Source organism: Hetaerina americana, unplaced genomic scaffold (assembly GCF_022747635.1).
Source record: "Hetaerina americana unplaced genomic scaffold, ioHetAmer1.1.p SCAF_57, whole genome shotgun sequence".
NCBI lineage: Eukaryota > Metazoa > Arthropoda > Insecta > Odonata > Calopterygidae > Hetaerina > Hetaerina americana.
The window spans coordinates 2,798,203-2,820,086 of record NW_027287172.1 but is presented as its reverse complement, the minus strand read 5'-3'; the positions used below and the strand labels follow the sequence as shown (position 1 = coordinate 2,820,086).

General features: G+C 35.5%; 1 protein-coding gene across 1 annotated transcript in view; it reads right to left on the bottom strand.

Annotated features, from left to right (window-relative positions):
• Positions 1-2,619: 2,619 nt before the first annotated feature.
• The window catches only part of LOC139694849 (probable ATP-dependent RNA helicase DDX43), a 41,346-nt gene continuing 22,081 nt past the window's right edge, over positions 2,620-21,884 (bottom strand). The window contains exons 9-13 of the mRNA XM_071593374.1: positions 11,529-11,676; positions 10,383-10,538; positions 7,551-7,636; positions 5,038-5,200; positions 2,620-2,826 (exon numbers count right to left, since the gene is read on the bottom strand). Coding sequence (XP_071449475.1) covers positions 2,620-2,826; positions 5,038-5,200; positions 7,551-7,636; positions 10,383-10,538; positions 11,529-11,676 — 760 coding nt within the window. The remainder of the gene's footprint in view (positions 2,827-5,037; positions 5,201-7,550; positions 7,637-10,382; positions 10,539-11,528; positions 11,677-21,884) is intronic.

The following is a 21,884-nucleotide window of genomic DNA, read 5'->3' as shown; positions in this document are numbered from 1 at the left end:
CAGAGCATTTTGACTGGTGATGGAATGTTGAAGACTCATGGAGTTATAAATAGAACATATTATCATAGAGAAGTGTTGTGAGTTGATCTCCGAGCCAAGCACCATAGTTAAGTACTTTCTCTTCAAGAAAGGTGTAATAGCATAAGATTTCAACACTCTGGTACCCTTCTGAGATGGAGACATTAAACTGGTTGGAAGAAATACCAGAAATGTACTAAGAGAATATTTTTGGGTAGAGAAATTCAATATTTTTCTAGATACATGATAATTGTACATTTTGTCCTATTTTTTTACATGTTAACTCCACTTCAGATTATCAATGTTAATGTCTGATAAGTTTCTTCCTTTCTTTATGTGTTTCAAACATCACAGATCACCTTGTGGCTTGAGTGACTGGCTTTGAATGGAGAGTCCTAAAATCTAAGTGTTGCCTCTCTAACTAAACTAAAGCTGTGAAATTTTCTGGGCAGCGGAACATTCAGGAACCTACAACTAGCATAAGAATAAGCATTTCCCTAGCTTAAATGTGCACATTTCACATACAGTAGGAGTGCACTCCTACTGATGCGCACAGTTCACAGCTTAATATGAACTTAACCTCAATGATGAAATCAATCTCTGGATTAAAAAACTTGGTTTGACTTATATTATTAATAACAAAACTTTATGGACAACCTTCCTGAGCAAAGCTGGATATCTGATTAACACTCTCATTATACTACTACCTTGATCAAAAAGTTCCCGGAATAACCACCGTGTGGCGCTCCCATCGTTCCGATTTGAGTTCTGTTTTTTTTGTTAAATTGGTACATCTGTTGTTGATATTCCCTTTAAATCTTAGTGTCATAACTTGACATTTGCAAAAGTTACGTAGCCAAGAGTACATCTATCTCTGTGTGTGTTGGCGATTTTTTACAATTGCAGAAATGGATTTAAATTTGCAACAACGAACTTGTATTAAATTTTGCGTAAAAAACGGATTTAGTGGCGCACGGACGTTGGAAATGTTGCAAAAGTGTTTCGGCAACGATTCTCTAAAAAACACGGTCGTTTACCAGTGGCACGAGCGGTTCAGAAGTGGTCGTGAGTCAATCGAAGATGATGAACGCAGTGGCAGACCATCGACATCGAAAGTCGGTGAAAAAATTGATAAAGTAAAAGAAATGTTGGTCAATAACCGCAAATTAACCATCAGAGAAATAGCGGAGGACTTGAACATTGCCTATGGATCCGCCCAAGACATTGTGGTTAATGATTTGGGTTTCCGTCGTGTAGCAGAGCCAAAAGACCTCAATTTCATGCAAAAAAGAGACCGTGTTGACGTCGCAAAAGACATGATTTGCGAGGCTGAATCCGATCCCACATTCATCAAAAGGATCATTACTGGAGACGAGACGTGGGTTTATGAGTACGACACGCAATCCAGACATCAGGCAAGTGAATGGCGTTCACCAAATGAGCCGAGACCAAAAAAACCACGTCGTTTTCAGTCAAAAAAGAAGGCAATGCTGACGGTTTTCATGGATTACAACGGTGTAGTGCATCATGAATTTTTGCCAGAAGGCCAGACAGTAAACAAAGAGTATTATTTGGGCGTTATGAGACGTTTGCGTGAAGCAATTCGCCGAAAGAGACCAGAAATGTGGGCAGAAAACTCGTGGATTTTGCACCATGATAACGCACCGTCGCACAGTGCTATCATTATTCGTAATTTTTTGACGAAAAATGCAACAAATACCATCCAACAGCCACCGAATTCACCTGATTTGGCTCCCTGTGACTTCTTTCTGTTCAATCGAGTTAAAAAACCATTACGGGGAACGCGTTTTAGCAGCCGAGAGGAAGTAATGGAAAAATCGCAGGAAGCACTGATGGACATACCGAAAACCGAATATAAAAAATGTTTCGAGGATTGGATCAAGCGCTGGCATAAGTGTGTTGCAGTCGATGGGGATTACTTTGAAGGGGACAATATAGATTTAGATGAATAAACTTGTATTTTTAATTTTCTGAATAAATTCCGGGAAATTTTTGATCAAGGTAGTATTCCTACTTTTGCATTCAATCGTCGGCATATCATCTCTATCAATAACAAAAATGAATGCAGTATATTGAGTTGGTCTTATTCTCAAAAGATCAGGCCCTAATGAAAGGAGAGGGAAAACATAGCTACAAGTTTTGCTGTTTGCACTTCCTTAAAAAAATTTTTATTTTTGGAATGAAGTAATTAGAAAGATACATCATGGAAGTAAATAATATGAGTCACAGGTAAAGTCTCCTTTCCTTATAGAACAACACTAAATTTGTATTTTCAAAATTAAATCTTTTACCCAGGTGAAAAAAATTATTGCACAGACAAAGTTACATCAGATTACAACAAAATACTGTTTCTAGCAAATATATGCAACATTTAAAAAAATAATCTACATATATATATCAACGATTATTACTTTTATATCATTGATGATGTGCATATGGCATTTTGGTATCCATGACAAATAATGACAAATAGAGATTTGAATAAATAAAGCTCAAAACTGCCAAGGACAATAAAAGATCCTTACTTAACTAAGTCATGATGAAAGTGTCATTTACATGGAACCCATGCATGGAAGAGATTCAATATTTGTCCCTCCTGCCCCTGCTCCAGCTACCGCCCCCACCACTCCACTCTCCTCTACCTCCCCTCCCCCCACCACCTCCCCTGCCCCTCCCCCCACTCCACCGCCCTCCCCTGTCAACACGATCCAACTCCTTCTCCTCATGCTTCCTCTGGACCCATGCATCATGCCGCTCAGCCATTTTATGCAGCTCATCGGGAACTTCCTACAGACAAGGAAGATGATTATGGCAATGATAAATTGTCACTGAAGGGACAAGATTGAAGGTAGGGCAGCCTCTTCCACCATCTTATCCATGAAGTCTACAGCAGGACTATATTCGGGCTCTTGCTGCACAAGATTGAACTACTGTGGGCAGATTGTTTTATATAAGCAGATTATACTGCTCTAAAAATTAATCATTAGGTTATCAGTTGCCTTTGGTGGCCACAGATAATTCATTAATCAATTTAATTCTCTTTGGTCACACACAAGAGAGTTCTTATTTAGTAGGTAACTTTAAACTAAAAAATTGTATTTTCTGCTAAATGGTAAAAACTTTGAACTTCTAAAACATGGTTTGCTGAATGCTTCACATATAATGGTCTAAGAGACAGACAAAAATGAGTTTATAAGAATTAAGACTGGCAAGTAGAATGAGCCTCGCAGTAATCACATGGAGTGACTGAGCCTAATACAATTCCATAAGGTTTTTTGGTTAAGCTTGGTATTCCTATTTCTGTATTGCAATAATTTCATAAAAATATGCTGCGTTCACAGTGGAGTCTTACTTAATATGGAGCGATAATTATGCATAAAAATTAGTATTCCTTTGCTTTTGTTCCATGAAATGATACAAAAGCTTTTATTGAGTATTATTTTTTCCTGCACACTAAGAATAAAATATGGACTTTCAGGAATTCATTAAGCACAGTTTCAGTATGCTGAAGCATTCTCTCTTCCGGCTGCGACAATATGATGGCATCCATCAAGCCACATCTAGAACATGTTTCCATTCATCCCTTTTCACATCAAGCTATTCACCCTCCTCATCTTTTTCTCCAAGTGCTTTAAAAATGAGCAAATACATTGCAATAGTTAATAAATGGTCAAGGCCACAATTAAATACTTTTCAGCTACTTACATTTCAATCATATAATCCTGTTAAAACGAGGTACCAAAATTGACATATATAACCACAGTTCATTTCAACAGCCAAAGAAAAGCATACCCATACAAACTACCAGATTTGCTAATTCTGAGTAAACAAAAACACCATTTAGTAATGGGCACATATCATTTAACCAGAGGAAGCATTAACCATTAAAAATTATGAAAATTCTTACTTACACAATTTACAATTTGAGAGGGAGACATGATAGTCCAAGGGGTTGAGCGTTGGACTTACTGACCAGAGGGTCTGGGCTTAATTCTCAGGCATGCCTCTGGGCAAACAAAACTTCACCCAAGCTGTATGCTTTTTTAGGCGCAAGAACTTTGTGGGAAACCATAGGTGGCACAAGGAAAGGAATTGGCCTCCTAACCTGATGTGTGAATGTTTACATTCTGTAGGGCTTAGTACCATGAGAGCTCTAACCTCACCTATCAAACTGACCTTTGAGTTGAACACTGTGGCTGACAGTAGAATATGATATGAAATATTATCTTACTTTTCTCTTACTTAAAGATGAAGTAAAGCAAAAAGGTTTTTGTTACATGACGTTTATGAACAAAACTTAATTAAACAACACTTGTATGAGGGGCAGTCAAATAAAAACTGAACACCCATTACAACAACCAGTCTGCGCACCAACAAGGTCATAACCCAACAACTGTGGGCACATGTGAGTTGCCACTATGCAGTTCTCCTACCAGAGTGATGACAGTATCTACACGTAACAACAATGTTGCCACCCCTCACATGGACTGTATGTTATGGTGGGTGTTTGGTTTTCATTTCACTGCCCCCGGTGACTGGTTAAAATAAAGATATTTTGTGCAGGGGTCTGATTTATAAGAGTTCAACTAGTCCCTCTTCTGATCATGTGCTAGAATACATGAATTTCCTCAAAAAGCAAACAGGAAAAATATTGGTAAGTATCACACCATGAAACTATATCATTGCCATACAAGTAAATGAAAAAATTACAATCCAGCCATGATCCTTTTTGATGGAATGTCCACTCCTTCCTGTATATTCCTAAAATGACTAACAGGATTGCATCCTGCAGATATAAACATATCTTTGCAATTCCAGCTTTTATGAACTTCACTGATATTTAAATTCAATATGATGAAAGCACAATGGTTATGCCTCCAAAGCAGCACTGGATTGTGACGGCCTAGATGATGCACACACCAAATTAGGCAACCGATGACGAAATTGACAGTGTGAAGGATTTGCCATTAGGTTATCATAGCTATAGCCAAATCATACCTGACCAGCTTCTACCAAGATTTCAATCAGCTCCTTTGCTTGAGACCAATCCTCACGGGTGACCAGACTAATGGCTATTCCAGTGCGGCCTGCCCTCCCAGTTCTTCCCACTCTATGAACATACTCCTCAATGTTTCTAGGGAAGTCATAATTAAAAATGTGCCTGCAAAAAAGAATAAAATGATTAATTATCTTTACATTGTAGCAACCTAAAATGAACTTGAAATAACTGAAAGGTTTACTTCATCTCCAGATGTATCATTCACTCTGGATTTTTCAATTTTAAAACTAACATATTTTTGTTTAAATAACAGAAAGCTCCAGATGACAGGCACTGTTGCAGGATGGACAAAAAATATTCAGCACAAGTCTAATTAGTTACAGCATGTCAAAGGATAATATTTAAAAAATGTAAAATGCTTGAAAGGGTTCTTATTTTGGATAGTAGGAAAAACTGCCAAAGTTATACTTGCACAGTCTTTAAACCTTATTATGTAGAAGAGTAGTTTTGGAGTCAAATCTTGCTAATTTGTGGTGAAAAAGGTGCAAGAGATCTGTCCATAAGCCTACCAAACTTTTTGAATAGCGTGCCTCCAGTTGATTATTTTTCAATCCACTTGGAGGCATCGTGTCTGTGGAAACTTTCCAAATGACCACCTTCAACCAATTCATTGATATGTTGTTTTGTGGATTAGTTACGGCTGTTTATGTGAAGGGGTGTTCGTGGAGTGCTATAAATAATCAGATCCATGGAAATGAACTCTTTGAAGTAGCATCGTTGTTCTGTAAAATTCTGCGCGAAACTCTGCAAATCCTTCACAGAAACTTTTAAATTGCTTATCAAGGCTTATGGTGAGGATGCTATGAAACATAATGCATGTTATGAAAGGTTCACTCAGTTCAAAAAGGGGTGCAATCAGTGGAAGATGATGAGCTTTCCGGAAGACCGTCAACAGGGGTTAAAAGTGATTTTTTTGAGGGGTTAAAAAAATGGCTGGAACGTTGGGAGATGTGTATCTTTCTAAAAGGGGAATATGTTGAAAAATAAAACAAATGTTTTTGAAAAAATGGTTCCTTCATTTCTAACACGGGTACTTGTTGAACCAACCTCATATAGAACAAAAGTGGGAAATTGGAGGAACATGTCAGACAAGATAAAAAGTAATTAAAAAATACATGAAGAAAAGGAGGACTGTTTTATGCAGTAAAAGGAGTAAAATAGAGACAGGCAAGCGAAGAAGAAGCTGTACAATATGTAGTATTTAATGTGAGAAAATTCTCCACATTGCATGTTAACAAAGTGCGATTGTTAAATTATGTGTGGGGGACTTAGGTCCATATTTTGGTATACTTAATGTCACTATTTAAAAAATAATGTCAAAGGCATCAAAATTTTTGTGTAAGCTAAGTAATAGTAGTAGAAACTCATGCTGACAAAATCAATTATGTTCTAAAATTATTGAGAACATATTTTCTAATCTGAGAGTAAACGTTTGAATAAAAAAATAAATTTTAAAATCAATTTTTTTTCTTATTGTGTAGAAGAGATAACAATACACATGAATTTTTTATCCTACCTGTAAGAATTTAAAGTGTACATTAAAAAATTAGCTAAAAAAGTATTAGGCTTCACATAAATTTCTAAGAGCAAACATACAAATTCATCAAAAAAGCCCTGGCATTTTTCAATCACACCAGAGAAACGAAGATGGCACTAAAAGGGTTACAGAAATGGGGTATTTACTCACATTAAAGCATATTATTTTTGAAAGTGCTGGAGTATTTTAGTTCTACCTTTAGTGTAATAGTTTATTCAGTAGAAAGATTATGCACAGACCATAAGAAAGTAAAAACAGCAGTCATTCTATTCCAAGTTCACAAATTAAGAATTAGATACGTAACCAGTGATTAGTTACTCTTAATTAGGATCTCTCGTTAGTTACTGAATGACATAATAATTCTATCCCAAATATTATACTTGTGGTTAAATGAGATTTATTTCATTCATACAAATTGAAGTGATGGAAACCCTAAGGGCTCACTGCATTACCAGTCTTTAAGTGCTATCACACATTGTTGAGCAATGAAAACGTCTTTAATGGTTGACACCCCTGGGTGACTGACCAACCTGTCAGCATTTACATTCCTTTTAATCTCTTTGCTTACATCACCATTTTCACCAACATTCTTGATTGCAAAAGTATACAAACTCATCCAGATGCTCAAATAATTTACAGCTAACACTCACAGTGGACTCAATCTTACCATTCCCCATATCAGATAAACTAAATAAATATCAATTCATTTACCCACTTTTAATTTTCACTGATATTTCATTTAAATACTGTAATACTGAACCAACTGCAAACACTGTAGATTTTTAGTAGTCAATACTGCCCCATCAATGTATAGGAAAATGGTTACATTACCATCTCCTATTTTACATACAAACACCTCACAAATTTTAGATTATAAATATATTTCTAATAAAATGGAGCAAAATGTGCACTTACGTAACATCTTCAATGTCAATCCCTCTTGAGGCAACATCAGTTGCGATTAAAATTCTGACATATCCCTTCTTCAAATCATGTAGAGCCTTCGAAAAAAGTCAACAAATATGCATGATAAACACAAAAGTACTGATTCTTGAAATGTGCAATCACATGAACACAATGACAATATAGTCATAAAATTATTACTAAAATACAAGGGGAAGTCGAATATTCTTTGATTTTCAGATTTGTAGTTTCCATATTTCCTGATCCATAAGATGCCATTTTTTCACTCCAAAGTTTCGTCTAAAACATGCCTCAATCTTGTGGACTGAGGGTATTTGGTATGAGCTCATCCTCCTAAGTTGCAAGCTGATTTGCTGCCAAAAATACTTTTTATTAAGTATTTTTCCCCTCATCAGGCATAGAAAATGGCTGTCTTAATAACAAATTTTTGCTCGCAACTTTTTGGAGCCAATAGTAAACCCAAGAGTATACCGGCACTCAACTGTAAGTAGGATGATAGTATCGTTCAAATGGTAATAAGTTCCTTCTATTTAGTGTGTACATCTGTTTTCACACACAGAAACTAAGGGTGGCAGAGTTAAAATTAGAATAACCTCATGGAATAAAACTTTAGGACACAAAAAGAGGGCATTTGAAAATGTATTTTAACTTCCGACTAGGAAAATGATATGAGAATGGACGAAGGATAAGATTGATTTAGTGAATACAAATCGGAGCAAAAAAAACTTTACATTAATGTAATCCTTAATGGCCAAAGCTTGAGGAACATGTTAAAAACTGGATATAACACAGGAAGAATGGGATTGCTATTTTAACAAAAATGATTTTAATTGAAGCGAGAAAATTGATGATAGGTATGTTAATTGCAGATTTTTTCTGGGACAGTGTTATTGTGGAAAGGATTCAAGAAGGGAAATGGTCTAAGCAAGTGCAACAGTGTGTGAACGACAATAGCACAAAAACTACCACTTATGAAAGAAAGTTTATAAAATTCCACAAAATTTGCCATAAATTTAAGGAAAAGGATATGTTTTGAGATAGGACAAATAGGGACATGCCATCAAATAGAACAGTAAATGTTGAAATAGCTAAGACAGCAACGATAAAAACTTCTGGTAATGAGAAGATGCACTATACTGTTCTTGCATGTTTCACTGATTGTTCAAAACTGCCTCCTTAGCGTACATTTAAATGAAAAATGCTTCCTGAATGTACAATTCCACATGGAATTTATATTCATGTTCATCCTCAAGGTAGATAAATAGAGAGGGTATGAAGCTGTGGTTACGGAAGGCGTGGTCCAGGCATTCAGGTGGTCTTCTAAAGAAAACGTCTTTATTAGTGTGCAATCAGTTTAAGGCCCAGAAAACTGAGTCAGCAAAAAGCCTTGCTACAGAAACGAAGATACATCTTGCTAAGATTCATAGTGCTTCTACATTGCAGCCTCTGGACATTTCAGTCAATAAACAATTCAAGGGATTTATGCAAGAAGAGTGGATCAAGTGGATAGAAGAACCAACTCATGAAGTCACACTGATTGGAAAAATGAAACAGTCTACGATATCCAGTGTTTGTGAGTGGGTGAAAGTCTTAGCAGAAAGTTAAAAGTGAGACTATCGTAAAGCCTTAAAAAAAATGTGGAATTAGCAATGCGCTAGATAGGATTGAAGATGGCATTGTGTATGAGGAAAGTGATGACTCCAGTGAACCTAACAGCAGAAACGATTTTCGAGCAGTGAGGATGGATTCCTGGGATTATACGATAATAAACATGTAGTTTAATGTAATAATTGCATTTCCTTCCTATAAAGTACACGTTAACATTAAAATATTTTTCAGTCAAATCCAACAATTTTTCATGGATTGCAACCTGAAAAATCATATGAGTAAATCACATTCCAAAGAAACTGTGGGAGATGCCGCAACAGTAACTTTTAACGGAGTCATCCGCTAATGTGCATTTCAATGCAACAATTTCAGAGTGTAAAAATCATTCGCCTTGACTGGGATTCGAACCCAGATCCCTCAATATCCGGTCAAGTGCTTTAGCCACTTAAGCTAACGAGGCATCCTCTTAAACTCTGAAATTTCGGGGCTTTTAAAGGAACTAGATGTTGTGACGAAATGCCGTACATACAATGTCACAGGCATTCGTAGTCGTGCGCGAGGCGCCACAGTCCACGAGGTTAAAGCCAACTTTAAACACTTATGGTGTTTTACTTTGACAAATTCCAAAGAAACTGCGGGAGATGCCGCAACAGTTACTTTTAACGGAGTCATCCGCTAATGTGCATTTCATTGCTTATGTACGGCATTTCGTCACAACATCTAGTTCCTTTAAAAGCCCCGAAATTTCAGAGTTTAAGAGGACGCCTTGGTAGCTTAAGTGGCTAAAGCACTTGACCGGATATTGAGGGATCTGGGTTCGAATGCCAGTCAAGGCGAATGATTTTTACACTCTGAAATTGTTGCATAGTAAATCACATGAATAAATGAATGGAAAAGTGCAAATTCGTTTCTCATAATAGCGACCTTCCACTACATCTCGCCTGCATCTGTTGAATATTTGTGAAAAATCATAAGCACATTTTATGCATCAGGAAATACGGGGTATCAATTAAGGTCCATCTGAAATACCAGTTTTTAACTACTCATTAATAAAAATTTTAATACACTCCAATGTTTGGATAAAATGAAAATGAAATAGATAAAACAATAAAAATTCCGAATAATGTTATTTTTTCATAGGCTGCGTTGACAGCTTATTCACCAATGATTTTTTTAAGATTCAATCAACTAAGTATATTTGGAAATTTAACAAACCTGTTCTCGGTCAATTTGATCCCTGTTTCCATGGATACACTGACAAGTCACACCATGCAAACTTAAATCACTTGATATATGATCAGCTTTCATTTTCTTTCCCACAAACACTATGACTTTATCATCTTCTGCCATTCCTAACAGGAATTCATAAAGCTGCAATAAAGAAATTTAGATGACTAACAAACTTCTGCATGCCGAAAAATAACAAAAATTTTATCGGAATTATAAACTTGGCTCGGACATTTCTTTCAGCATTTTATAATGGAATTAGTCTTCACTTGATAAGAAATCATATCAAAATCTTATTGCTGTTTATTTCATGGAGGCAAATAATGAGGAAAAAACTGCAAAATCCTGCCAAAAGTGGCAAAATGTTCTACTGAACAGAACATGACCATTTCCGCTTTTGGATAAAATATTAACAGGAAAGTGCAGAGAGAGGACCTAACAATTTATAACTTTATGAAAATTAGACTGGAAAAACAGAAAAGATTTGCAGAGTATGAATGCATATTGTTCTCATACTGTTTGTCGTCTTCTCTCTTTTTACTATCAGTCAATGATATCTTATTTGATAATTGGCCTTTTAAAAGTTTTTTTATCATATATTTCAAGCAAGATTCTGCAACATGAATTCCAATTATAATAATTTATACACCAAGGCATCAACACAAACTTGAAGATAAAATTAACTTCAACTTTGAATTTAACTTTACCATCAATAGCTAAGCATTAATATTCACTGCAGACATTTGGCACTGTTTTAATATAATAATTGTAGTAATATTTTTTTAACCTTTTATTTTTTAAACTTTTCATTTTTATGAAGATTTTCATATGTGAAATACATTTTGTTAAGTTATAACTCTGTTTTTTATACAATTTGTACACTTTATAAAAGTTATTAGTCAGTTTTTTACACAATTGGTACAATTTAGAAATTGGACTTGACTTGTAAGATTAAATATTATTGTTATCATTAAAAATAATGCACTGTAATAATATAAAAAAATCTGTTACAGTTTTCACTCTTGAATCATAAAGAAGATTATTGGCACCACTTAAAATGTTAATAGGTATTAGCATACATTTGTACACAATGTATCATGGGAATACTTAATAGCTCCATGTTAAATTACTTACCAAGCGATCTTTGTCATCTGAGTCAATTATTTTAATTTCTTGGGTGACAGAGTGCACCGCAGCCAAATTCAATGTCCCAACAAACACCTGCATAGGTTTACTCATATAAGATTGGGCTAGTCGCCGGATGCCTTCAGGCCAAGTTGCACTGAAAAGGGTTAACAAGAGTATTTTTATTGTCCCATTAACTCATTGAAAATATCATTTTTGTACCTCAAATATATTTACTGCCATGCAAAGATTTTACTTTTGGTGCCTAAATTTTAAAGACCTGAACTTCGACACATACTACAGTAAGAGTGGGCAAGAATTGTATAAAATATCACATTTCTTGGAACGAGTGTTTATCTTTGAACCCAAACTACTTTGGGCCTATTTTTTTCCAACTGGTTGCATGTAGTCACGAAAAACAATAACAGCACATGCTACGCCGACTTGGGTCATATTAAAAGCTATGGAACAGTATCTGCGCATTATCGAGCAATGAATATTTTATCAACAGTCGAGATAAATTGTAGTGAAGTATACCTTTTCAAAGCATTTTTGTTAATTGCTTTGATAAGATATTTGAATTAAAAATTGACTGAACCCTAATAGTTTTGTCATAGACAAATTTGAAATTTTAACTAGACCTTCTTCCCACAATTTGGAAAAGATAAGTGAGAACAATTCTTTCTATGATCACCACCTTGTGATGTTGTCACCACTGACAACAACATTCAGAAGTCATCATCATACGTGGCCACATTGAGCAGCAACAGCGAGTGCGGAATATAATGAATTCAAAGATAAATAAAGGCTCCTTCCAAAAACAGTTGATACTTTATGTAATTTATACATAGTATTATTGCAGGGTGCATCAAAGCTTAGGCCTATATTCTTTTGATGGTGACAGCTGAAATGGGGCCCAAAATATTTATGGAAAATATCTTTATAGACAAAATCCCTTTGGATTTTACAAATTTATTGGAAATGATTAATATTGCATAACTTTAAAGAGTATTTTGAGGAACTCAACATAATACATTAAACATATCAAACTACACAGAGAGACCAGTAAAAATACATTTAATCTGTAACAATAAGTTGAGGAGTAATTTCTAAAAATTGCTTTAATTTTAATGTGAGTGAGATTATGTTAATAATAGAGTATGAATTAGCTAGAAACAAACTTAAGTATGGAGGGTTAGTTTATTAGTGACTTCCATGCTTTGTATTCCAGAGAGAGAGTAAGGTATGATCCTCTGCCTTGGAACAACATGGGTTATCAGCATTTCTTCTCTTTCCTTACATTTGTTCACCACCCTCACACAATTCTTTCTTTAACCTTCCCTTCAATCCCTTCCCTAAACATTACCCTCTCACGAGAAGCATCAAGCCCCACCTCTTTATCCTAGGAATGGGCCTTTGGGAGAAAACTTGCAGAGCTTACACCATTTTTTTAAACAAAAATATCACAAACAGATTTGTTCATTAAATTATATTATACTTAACAACAATTTTGGCCCAAAGAATTTTCGTTGATATATAACAGAATTTCAGAAAATGAGTCAATTGGAAATGCCAATGTGTCATATTTAACATGCTACACTAAGGATTTTTAGTGCTAGTGCAATCTCTTATCTACTTGCATTTGGGAAGTTGAAAGTAACTAAGTTTTAATGCAGCATATTTGTACTTCTATTGATTGTTTTTTAAGTATTCTGGACTTCAATACATAATTTTAAGTTGTAAAAAAATGGTGTTAAAATTCAAAAGTTAATGTCTACTGGAGATAAAGCACTTAGGCAACACAACTTAATTTAACATGAATATACATATTGATATAGATTATTAATTTAACAAATATTCATAATCATGTATAATTAGGGCATGATAGTCGAGTTGGCAGAGCATTGGGTTACTGACAAGAAGGTCCAAGTTTGATTGACACCTCTGGGCACCCTCAGCTTCACCCAAGCTGGGTGATTTTTCGGGTAACAGATCTTTCCAAGTGGCACAGGAAAAGGGACTGACTGATGTGTGAACTTGACGCACTACAGAGGGCTAACTATTAGGTGAGCTCTACCCTTGCTTATCAAACTAAACCTTACGATAGTTTATGAATAATTATAAACATAAGATCCCTCCTTTGAGTCAGGCCTAATGAGACAATTTAAGTTCCAAAGCTTCCTAATTTTATTGCATTACCTGAAATTGTGGTAATATTTTATTTCGGAAAAACTAACTTAAAACCTAATTATTACAGTATTCTCTTAGGCTAAAAAACTTGCTTATAAACAATGTGTACTTGTTTGCACACAAAAAACAAAAAAAATTATTAAAAAATGTCAAAATATAACATGGAATCTCAAAAAGAAGAGAGCTAATTAAAGCTACAAAACACCTGCTATACTGAGCAGTGATTTTGCAAACACTCATTAGCTTAAGTCTTTCACGGTAGTGAGCCATCACATTTAATTTTTACATGGTAGGCATGAGTATATAACCAGGCAACAAGTAACAAAGATTTGCCATAAATTTTTATAACTTCGAATTAATGCAATCGCATGCTCCTATATAAATATATGATAAAATGAAGAAAATGTTTGATAATTAGCAGTGGCTGATTCCACTGAATGCAATGGTTTCATATGGAGAATATATGGCACATTATTGGCTCGAGGGGCACATGATAGTCCAGGGGGTTGAGTGTTCGACAACTGACCGGAGGGCCCAGGGTGGAGGCATGGTCAATTCCCATGCACACCTCTGGGCACCCCCATCTTTATCCAAACAGTGTGATTTTTTTGGTGCCAGATCTCACTGGGAAATCACAGGAGGTACAGGGAAAGGATTGGGCCCCCCTGGTGGGTGAATTTCACATACTGTTGGACTTAGTATTATATGCACTCTACCCTTGCCTATCAAACTGACGATTGGGTTGAAAACTGGTTGGTGGTATTGTCTTCAGGATAAACTTCACATCTTGGTAGAGGTTGAAAATACAATGTCGAAATACAGAGAATTTTGCGCATTTATTTTTTTGTGGAGGCATTTTTAACTACCTTTTTGCCGAGCAAATACTGTTTTATTATTTCTATAATTGAAGCTGCATTGATGGCTATGTTGTTTTCTGGGTGGATTGTTTTTGGGTACAGTGCACACGTCATGCACTCCACCCAAATGTTGCACATCTAGGTAGGCCCTTGGGAAGGGATGGGCTGGTCAAAATATACCAAAAATTACAGGTAGATGACTGTAACTCTTAGCATAGAATGCTGCAGATAACCCATAAGCCATTTGGGTGGCATATATCACATATGAGAAACTAACATACCTGTATAGATATTGGTACTCGGAATATAAGAAGTGCACATGGAAAATTGGGAGTATGAGATGAATGGATGTCCTGTGTGTAAGAGAAACAAAGTGCAAGGGTTGTGTTGTAGTCAACATCGATGAAAATGGTTTAGCATGGTGATCAGAAGTTGATGATAGTTAATGCAACAGTTGGCTTTATTACGTGAATGATTTAGTATAAAAATTAGTATATCCTGCGGCCTGAGACCTGCAAGATCTACAGGTGGACATGGACTACTTCAATGAGTTAAAATAGAAAATGAATTTCATGGTGAATATGTTTAAACACATGTAGTTATGTTTAATGTAAAGAATCGGAAGAACAATCAAGGGCCATGCTAAAGGAATTTATAAGAGCCAAATTATCAAAACAATATTTGAACAGCACGCATAACGCAATATATAAGAGCAACAGAAATGAAAGAAGTGTACTAGGATAGTCTAATAAAATAACAAAATTTGTCTTCAGGTGAAAAACATTTACATGGAGTTATCAAAAGGGAAGCAAAATAAAAAATTACACCTTATAGAAACAGTGCAAATGATACCAATTCAAGACATAGTTTAAGACAAAATCAAAATTATTACATGAGCTAAAATCCATATATTCCCTAATAGTATAATATTTTTTTGGAAAATATATTTCACTGGTAATTTGGATATTTTGTCTTCCAGACATTAATTTGTTGGTGGAAGTTTGTTGTAGAGTTTAAATCCTTCGTTTAATACCATTTAGGCTTTTTGAGGGTCTGTGACGCTTAGATGAATAAATTCAATTGATATTCCAGTGTAACTACGACAGCCTGAATTAATCAGAAAGCATTAGCTTTTGTGTACGAGGTTCAAAAGAAAAAGGAACATTACGAAGCAAAAAGTATTTGAAATTGAAAAAAGAGAGTTTAAATACCTACAAATGACAATGTGCACTCATTATATATTGGAATGGGCTTCTTCAGGAGAACCCATGAGTTTCTATGAAGTCAAAATATGTTCCAATCAAATGCGGATTGAAAAATCCATAACAAAGCTTCCAGGACATTTTCAGATGATATAAAAAATAAAATTTTTAACAAAAGGCTGATGCTGAATAAATGAATCAAATGTGAATTTGACATTTTATATTGGAAAGAGTCATATTTTCAATTTCTCAGCAGGATAATTTTATTACATCCACATCTTTGTCACTCCGATTACTAAGTACTGATAATCTGGCACATAATATATTTGAAGACATCAGGCAACAATTTCCAAATTTATGGTAACTGAACTAAGAAAGTGAGAAGTTTTTGAAAACCTAAAGCAACAAGAATTTTTTGCTCTGCATATGCATTACTCTAAAAGCTATTTCAAATTGACAATTAATCTTCTAGTGCACATGCAAAAGGATAACACATGCAATTCAAATGAAGAGGTTACCCATACAATATTAGCTTAAAAAATACTCACGGGGGGAGCAAAGCACACTATAACATGCAAATTTAATGTCAAGGGTAAAGTTATTATTCTAGAAAGATGGTCAATGATTTTTCAGATGGCATGCAAGCACTGTCATCATCATCATCAAGCATCTCACCAGTACCACGGAGATTAAATAGGAAGAATAGAACACATGGAGATGGTGATGGAAGACCTCTGTAAATACAACAAAGAAGGAACAATGAAACTTAGCGGCATTAAATGCACCATAGATTACAAAATTTGTTTAAGCGTAGCCTATTTGTCTTTCAGCCTATTTTTCTTGATTCATCTCTCTTGGTATGCAAGTGCATGACAGTACTCAGAATAATAGCAAATGGTACTGACTGATGGTACATATTGTATTTGGCATAATCAATATGAAAAGAAATAAGTAGAAACATTATCATTTCAAAAGAGTGCCTATGACTGAAAGGTGATTTTGACAGAAATCTTGAATCATTATTTGATATTAAATAAATCTGAAATAGGGAGAGGATTTTACAGACAATGCTACAGTATTTCTCCCCAATTTAAGATGATTAAATGACAACTCAATGCAAATGATTTCTGTAAATTCGGCTCAATATATAAAATATATTCCAGACTCCACGAAATAAATTCAGATCTCGAGAGGACAAATATCCAGGAATAGTTGTTATATAATTCTCTTGTTAAGGTGAAGTATAAATAATCCTTTGACAAGAAACGTAACAAGAAACCTTTGAGAAAAATAGTCCCCCTTCATTAATAGAAGTTCGAATTAGATGAACTTCAAGCATTCAACATCAAATATTTACTTAAGAATAAATTAGCTGCTCAACCAGCATTAATACCATCATATCCTTCAAATAATCCTCGGCTATAGTCACAGTATGTGGCAATTTTTTTCCATGGGTTAGTTAAAATTTCTCTGCAAGTTGTTACTAATACCTAGTATATGGTCATGTGGTTCATTAACAAAGTGACTACCAGAAAACTATTCAAGATATTAAGTAGAGGAAATTTTTAGTGCACTGCCCGGTCCTGAAGATTTTTGCTGACACATCAAAATTCATCATAGTAGCTGTGGTGACTAGCTGATAAGGTAGAAATGGAAATCTTTAAGACTTCAGCACTTCTGTATAACCACACGTACAAAATTCACTACTTGTAGTTTCCATATGAATTTTATTAATGATTTAATATATTTGCTGCTAGATCTTGACTACTCAAACATGATTTGCATGATGTAGATATTTGCAATTCATGCAGATTATCACATTTGAAGCGGATTCAATAGTTGAAAGAGGGTTGGGTCCCAAATAGTGGCTGCTAAAGGGAGGCCAATGCAGATAGGATAGCCTCCAGAGGCACAGGAGAAATGAGTTTGGAGGTTATTTTACACCACCGAATAAAATGAATGTCCTTATAGTATCATATCGTACCTAAAGTGTACCTACCTCCACCCATCTCTCACTGTGACCATGAGGATCTCCTCTCATTTCTCCGGTTGATTCAGGCTGGCCTGCCCAACACTGATGAGACATTGCTCATGGGCAACTTCAACCTTAGTGATATAACCTGGTCTTCTTCTCCTGATGACCCCACATTACGACCTGAGAGCAAAATGAGTATCCAGCAGTTGCAATGTCAGAATTTATCAATTCCATTGAAACAGGTTGAAGATTCCCAATATGTAATGAAAATTTCTTAGATCTTGAGTTTATACCATTTGAAAATAACTTCATTTCCAAACCAAGTTCATGTAAGGGTTTTTCCTCTGATTACTAGCTCATCTGGTACTAAATGAAAGTTCGCAGATTCCTATAGAATCAAGAGCCACTTCAGTCCTGGCTTCATTGGAAACATGCCACCCTCGATTCTCAGAAAGAACTTCTCACTCTATAAGAACAATGGATCAGCTGTCACTAGGTGGAAATTTTTGGTGAAACTAAATATACTTCCATTTCCAAAAAAATCTTTATATTGCACAATCCAGTTTCAACAAAACACTGTCAACATTGCGTGTAACCATTAAAATGTTGTCTATCATTTTATGGTGGATTGCGGTAGTCCAGGGGTAGAGTGTTGGACTGCTGACCTACGTTCGATTACTGGGCAAGCCTCTCTGGGCACCTGCAGCTCCACCCTAGCTATGTGATTTTTCAAGTACCAGATCTTTGTGGGAAACCATACCCGGCACAGGGAAAGGAACTGCCCCCTCTACCCTGATCTCTGAATTTCACATGCTGTCGGGTTTAGTATTGGGTGAACTCTATCATCAACTATCAAAACGACCTCTTCAGGTTGATTACTGTGTTTATGGTTTCTTTTTATGGGATAGGTGATAAAGTTTAAGCATTGATATAAAGGGGGTGGAAGGGAACAATGTGGAGAAGGAAATATAAAGCAGGGGAAAGGAGATGTTTATTGATTGTTTTATGGTTTGTAATATATTGCTCAGGACATAGTCATCATTTTAAAGGAGGGTCAATCTTGCAGGAACGTTGACAGAATTGTACATTTTAAGATGACTCAGGAGTGGAATGTTGAAGTGAGGAGTGGGATGAGTACAACATATCTTTGATAACATGTTGTCTTTGGGCAATTACAAGCCCTCTACAGGTTGCTAGTTTTTAGCTTTACTTTCCAAAAAACAATATATCAAGCACAACATTCCCATTAAGAGAGGTCTTTAGAAGTTCCTTTGGAAAGTGAGAAGCATCACTGTTTTTATGTACAAAACATCTTTGGTTGTTGTCAGCCCTCCACTTGGGCACAAGTGGAGGGCTGACCATGCTTATCTTTACCTTATATATTGAAATCTTTGACACAATACCCAAAAAACGTCATCTTCTTTATAACACTCTCTTCATAACACCTTCCACGTAGCAAAACCATTACCCTCCCATTCATAGCCCATAACCATAACATTTTATGGTTATACCTTGAATACATTGTTTATCGTAACCAGGTTAGAAAATTAAAAAAAACTTAATGGAAATGACCACATGAGTTATTTATACTCAATACATACTCGTAAGCACTCACTCACTGCCCATGGGATCCAACAGACTTGACACTAAATGCTAATGAATACTATGACATGTTTAACTCCTTTTTGGAAATTTTACTGTGTTCTTCTGCAAATAGTGTCCCTACTTCATGTAATAACCCTCACACTACCATCCCTAGTATGCCAGTGAACCTATACCTACATTAAAGCAAAAAAAGGTCTTTCTGTAAAGGAAAGCTTTCTAGATTATGAAATGACTACATAGAGTTTTCTTTGAAGCACTGTGATTTAAAAGACATTTCATCTCGTTAAATACAAGGCATGACTTGATGATGTTGATTTTCTTTCCACTCTTTAATGTCTTGCTCTTATCACAACTTATAAGATGGAAAAATTGGACCAGGAGAACCATGGCAGGTGTTCATCATATCTCAAATGTGGCCCCAGATGCTTCAAAGCAATGCTTTTACCACAGTATTTTTCTAAAATAATAAAAATCTCTCAAAACTTTGATGCACCTCCTGTTGCTAATGATAGCTTAACTTTTGTTAAGTTTACTAAAAACAAAATGCTAGCTTTTTTATGATTTTCTTGAATGACTCAACCTTGGACACTAATAAGATACACCATGCTTGTGATAACAGTCCATTCTGAAGAGTTGCGCGGACCACTAGTGCTTTTATTCAACAAGCTATAAAGTTTCCAATAATTTCTAATGAAAAAGAAACTATCACTTATGACACCAGTTTCACCATTGGTGAAAAATGTTGAGAATTATTGACCCATATCCTGTGCGATGATTTTCCCAAAAATTGTCTTGGAATCTCTGCATAGTAAATTAATTATGCATTAACCTTTCGTATTTTCAATTATCATGAGTTTCTTCCCGGCTACTCCACTGCTACCAACTTAATTTTGTTCATAATTAATTGGACTGAAGTCTGTTTTAAGGGTTGTAAGAGTGGTTAAGGATATGCATATTAACTCCCAGATAACTTTTGAAAAAGTAAACCATGGATAGTCTTCTCCTATCAAGGGTTAGATCCTTTGAAAGGGGGGCCTCCATATTTAAAATACTATGCTCTTATTCAAATTGCTCTGGTTTTATGCCATCTGAAATCTCAGTGTACTTGGGAATCCCCGAAAGAACAATCTTGGATCCTCTACTTATTATACATTTTTGTTTATGCCCTGCCGCAGTCAAAAAACAGAACACACTTCGTGAAAATGGCTTTTAGATATATAAATTGAGTCTCTATAAAGGTGTGCATTTCTGCAAAAGGGTATAGATAAGTTTTATACTCAGTGCAAAATATCGCATCTTAGTCTCAATTTTATAAAATGCATGGCAAATACCTTTTCCCTGAAAAGGTTGCTCATACACTCATATTCATTAGATGGGTCACAGGTTCAACAGTAGAGGGCATATTCAAAGACTTCGGTGTAAATATTTACTTAAAAGTAAGCTTCACTTACAGTTTTATTTAATATTTCACAACGCAAACATTTCAGATACTTAATTTGGAGAAACACCCCTGGAAATATTTCCCCTAGACTGATCTTTGTACCCTGAGGGCGCGGGTTCAAATCCCGGCGGTGTTGAATATTTTTCAGAGGTATCTCGATCCCTACTTGAGGTGCTTTGTGGAGGGCACTTTGAGTGAGTACGGCGTCCGTCGGATGAGACGTTAAACTGCGGACCCCTTGGCGCCTTTCGTAAAGAGCAGGCTAATGCCGACGCCGGGTTTCTCTCCACTCTTCATCCTTTCCTGTCCATCCCCTATGGCGCAAATGACCTTAGCTGTCGGTCGCCTCCCCTTAAAACTACTACTACTACTGATCTTTGTGCATATTATCCTCTCATGGCCAGTACCTATCTACAGAAGAGTTACTTGGACCCCAGGTCATTCAGCAAAAAGTGACGCAATAGAAGTTTAATTATGCTTTGTAAAAGTACTGTGCTTTAAAGAAAAAATCGCTTGAATTGAAGTAAATTAACATAAGCTCTCCAGAAGATTTAATGTCATTCCAATAATCTCCACAGAAGGGAGATTCCTAATGCATTTCATTGACAACATCTGGTGACTCATTTGACATGACCAAATGGACCAAACTTCTAAATATTTTCATTAAATAAAGCCACAGAGGATGCATCACTTTCCATGACCTGGTTCCCTAAATAAATTCCTTCAAATCTTGCATATTCCCTGAATACTCGGGAGGGGAGGGAGAGAGGAGGACACTCCAACGTGTCACGAGCTTACATTTTTTTTCTATTTATTCCCAACTTTCAAATGAGAATTACATAAATCCAAAATGCAATATGCCCAATTGTTTTTAACCATAAAAATATTTAGTAACTCCCTTATATTCAATTGTATTTATTTGTCCGTTTAGTGTCTCTGTACTTTTTTGCCTATTGTTTGCAGGAGTTATACTGTAATGCATATATTATATTTGTATTCTAAATATCCTATTATAATATTATGTATTAAGGAGATAACCTTTAAGTACTAAATCCATGAAGATAAATCATACATCCACTATTATATCTAAGTCTA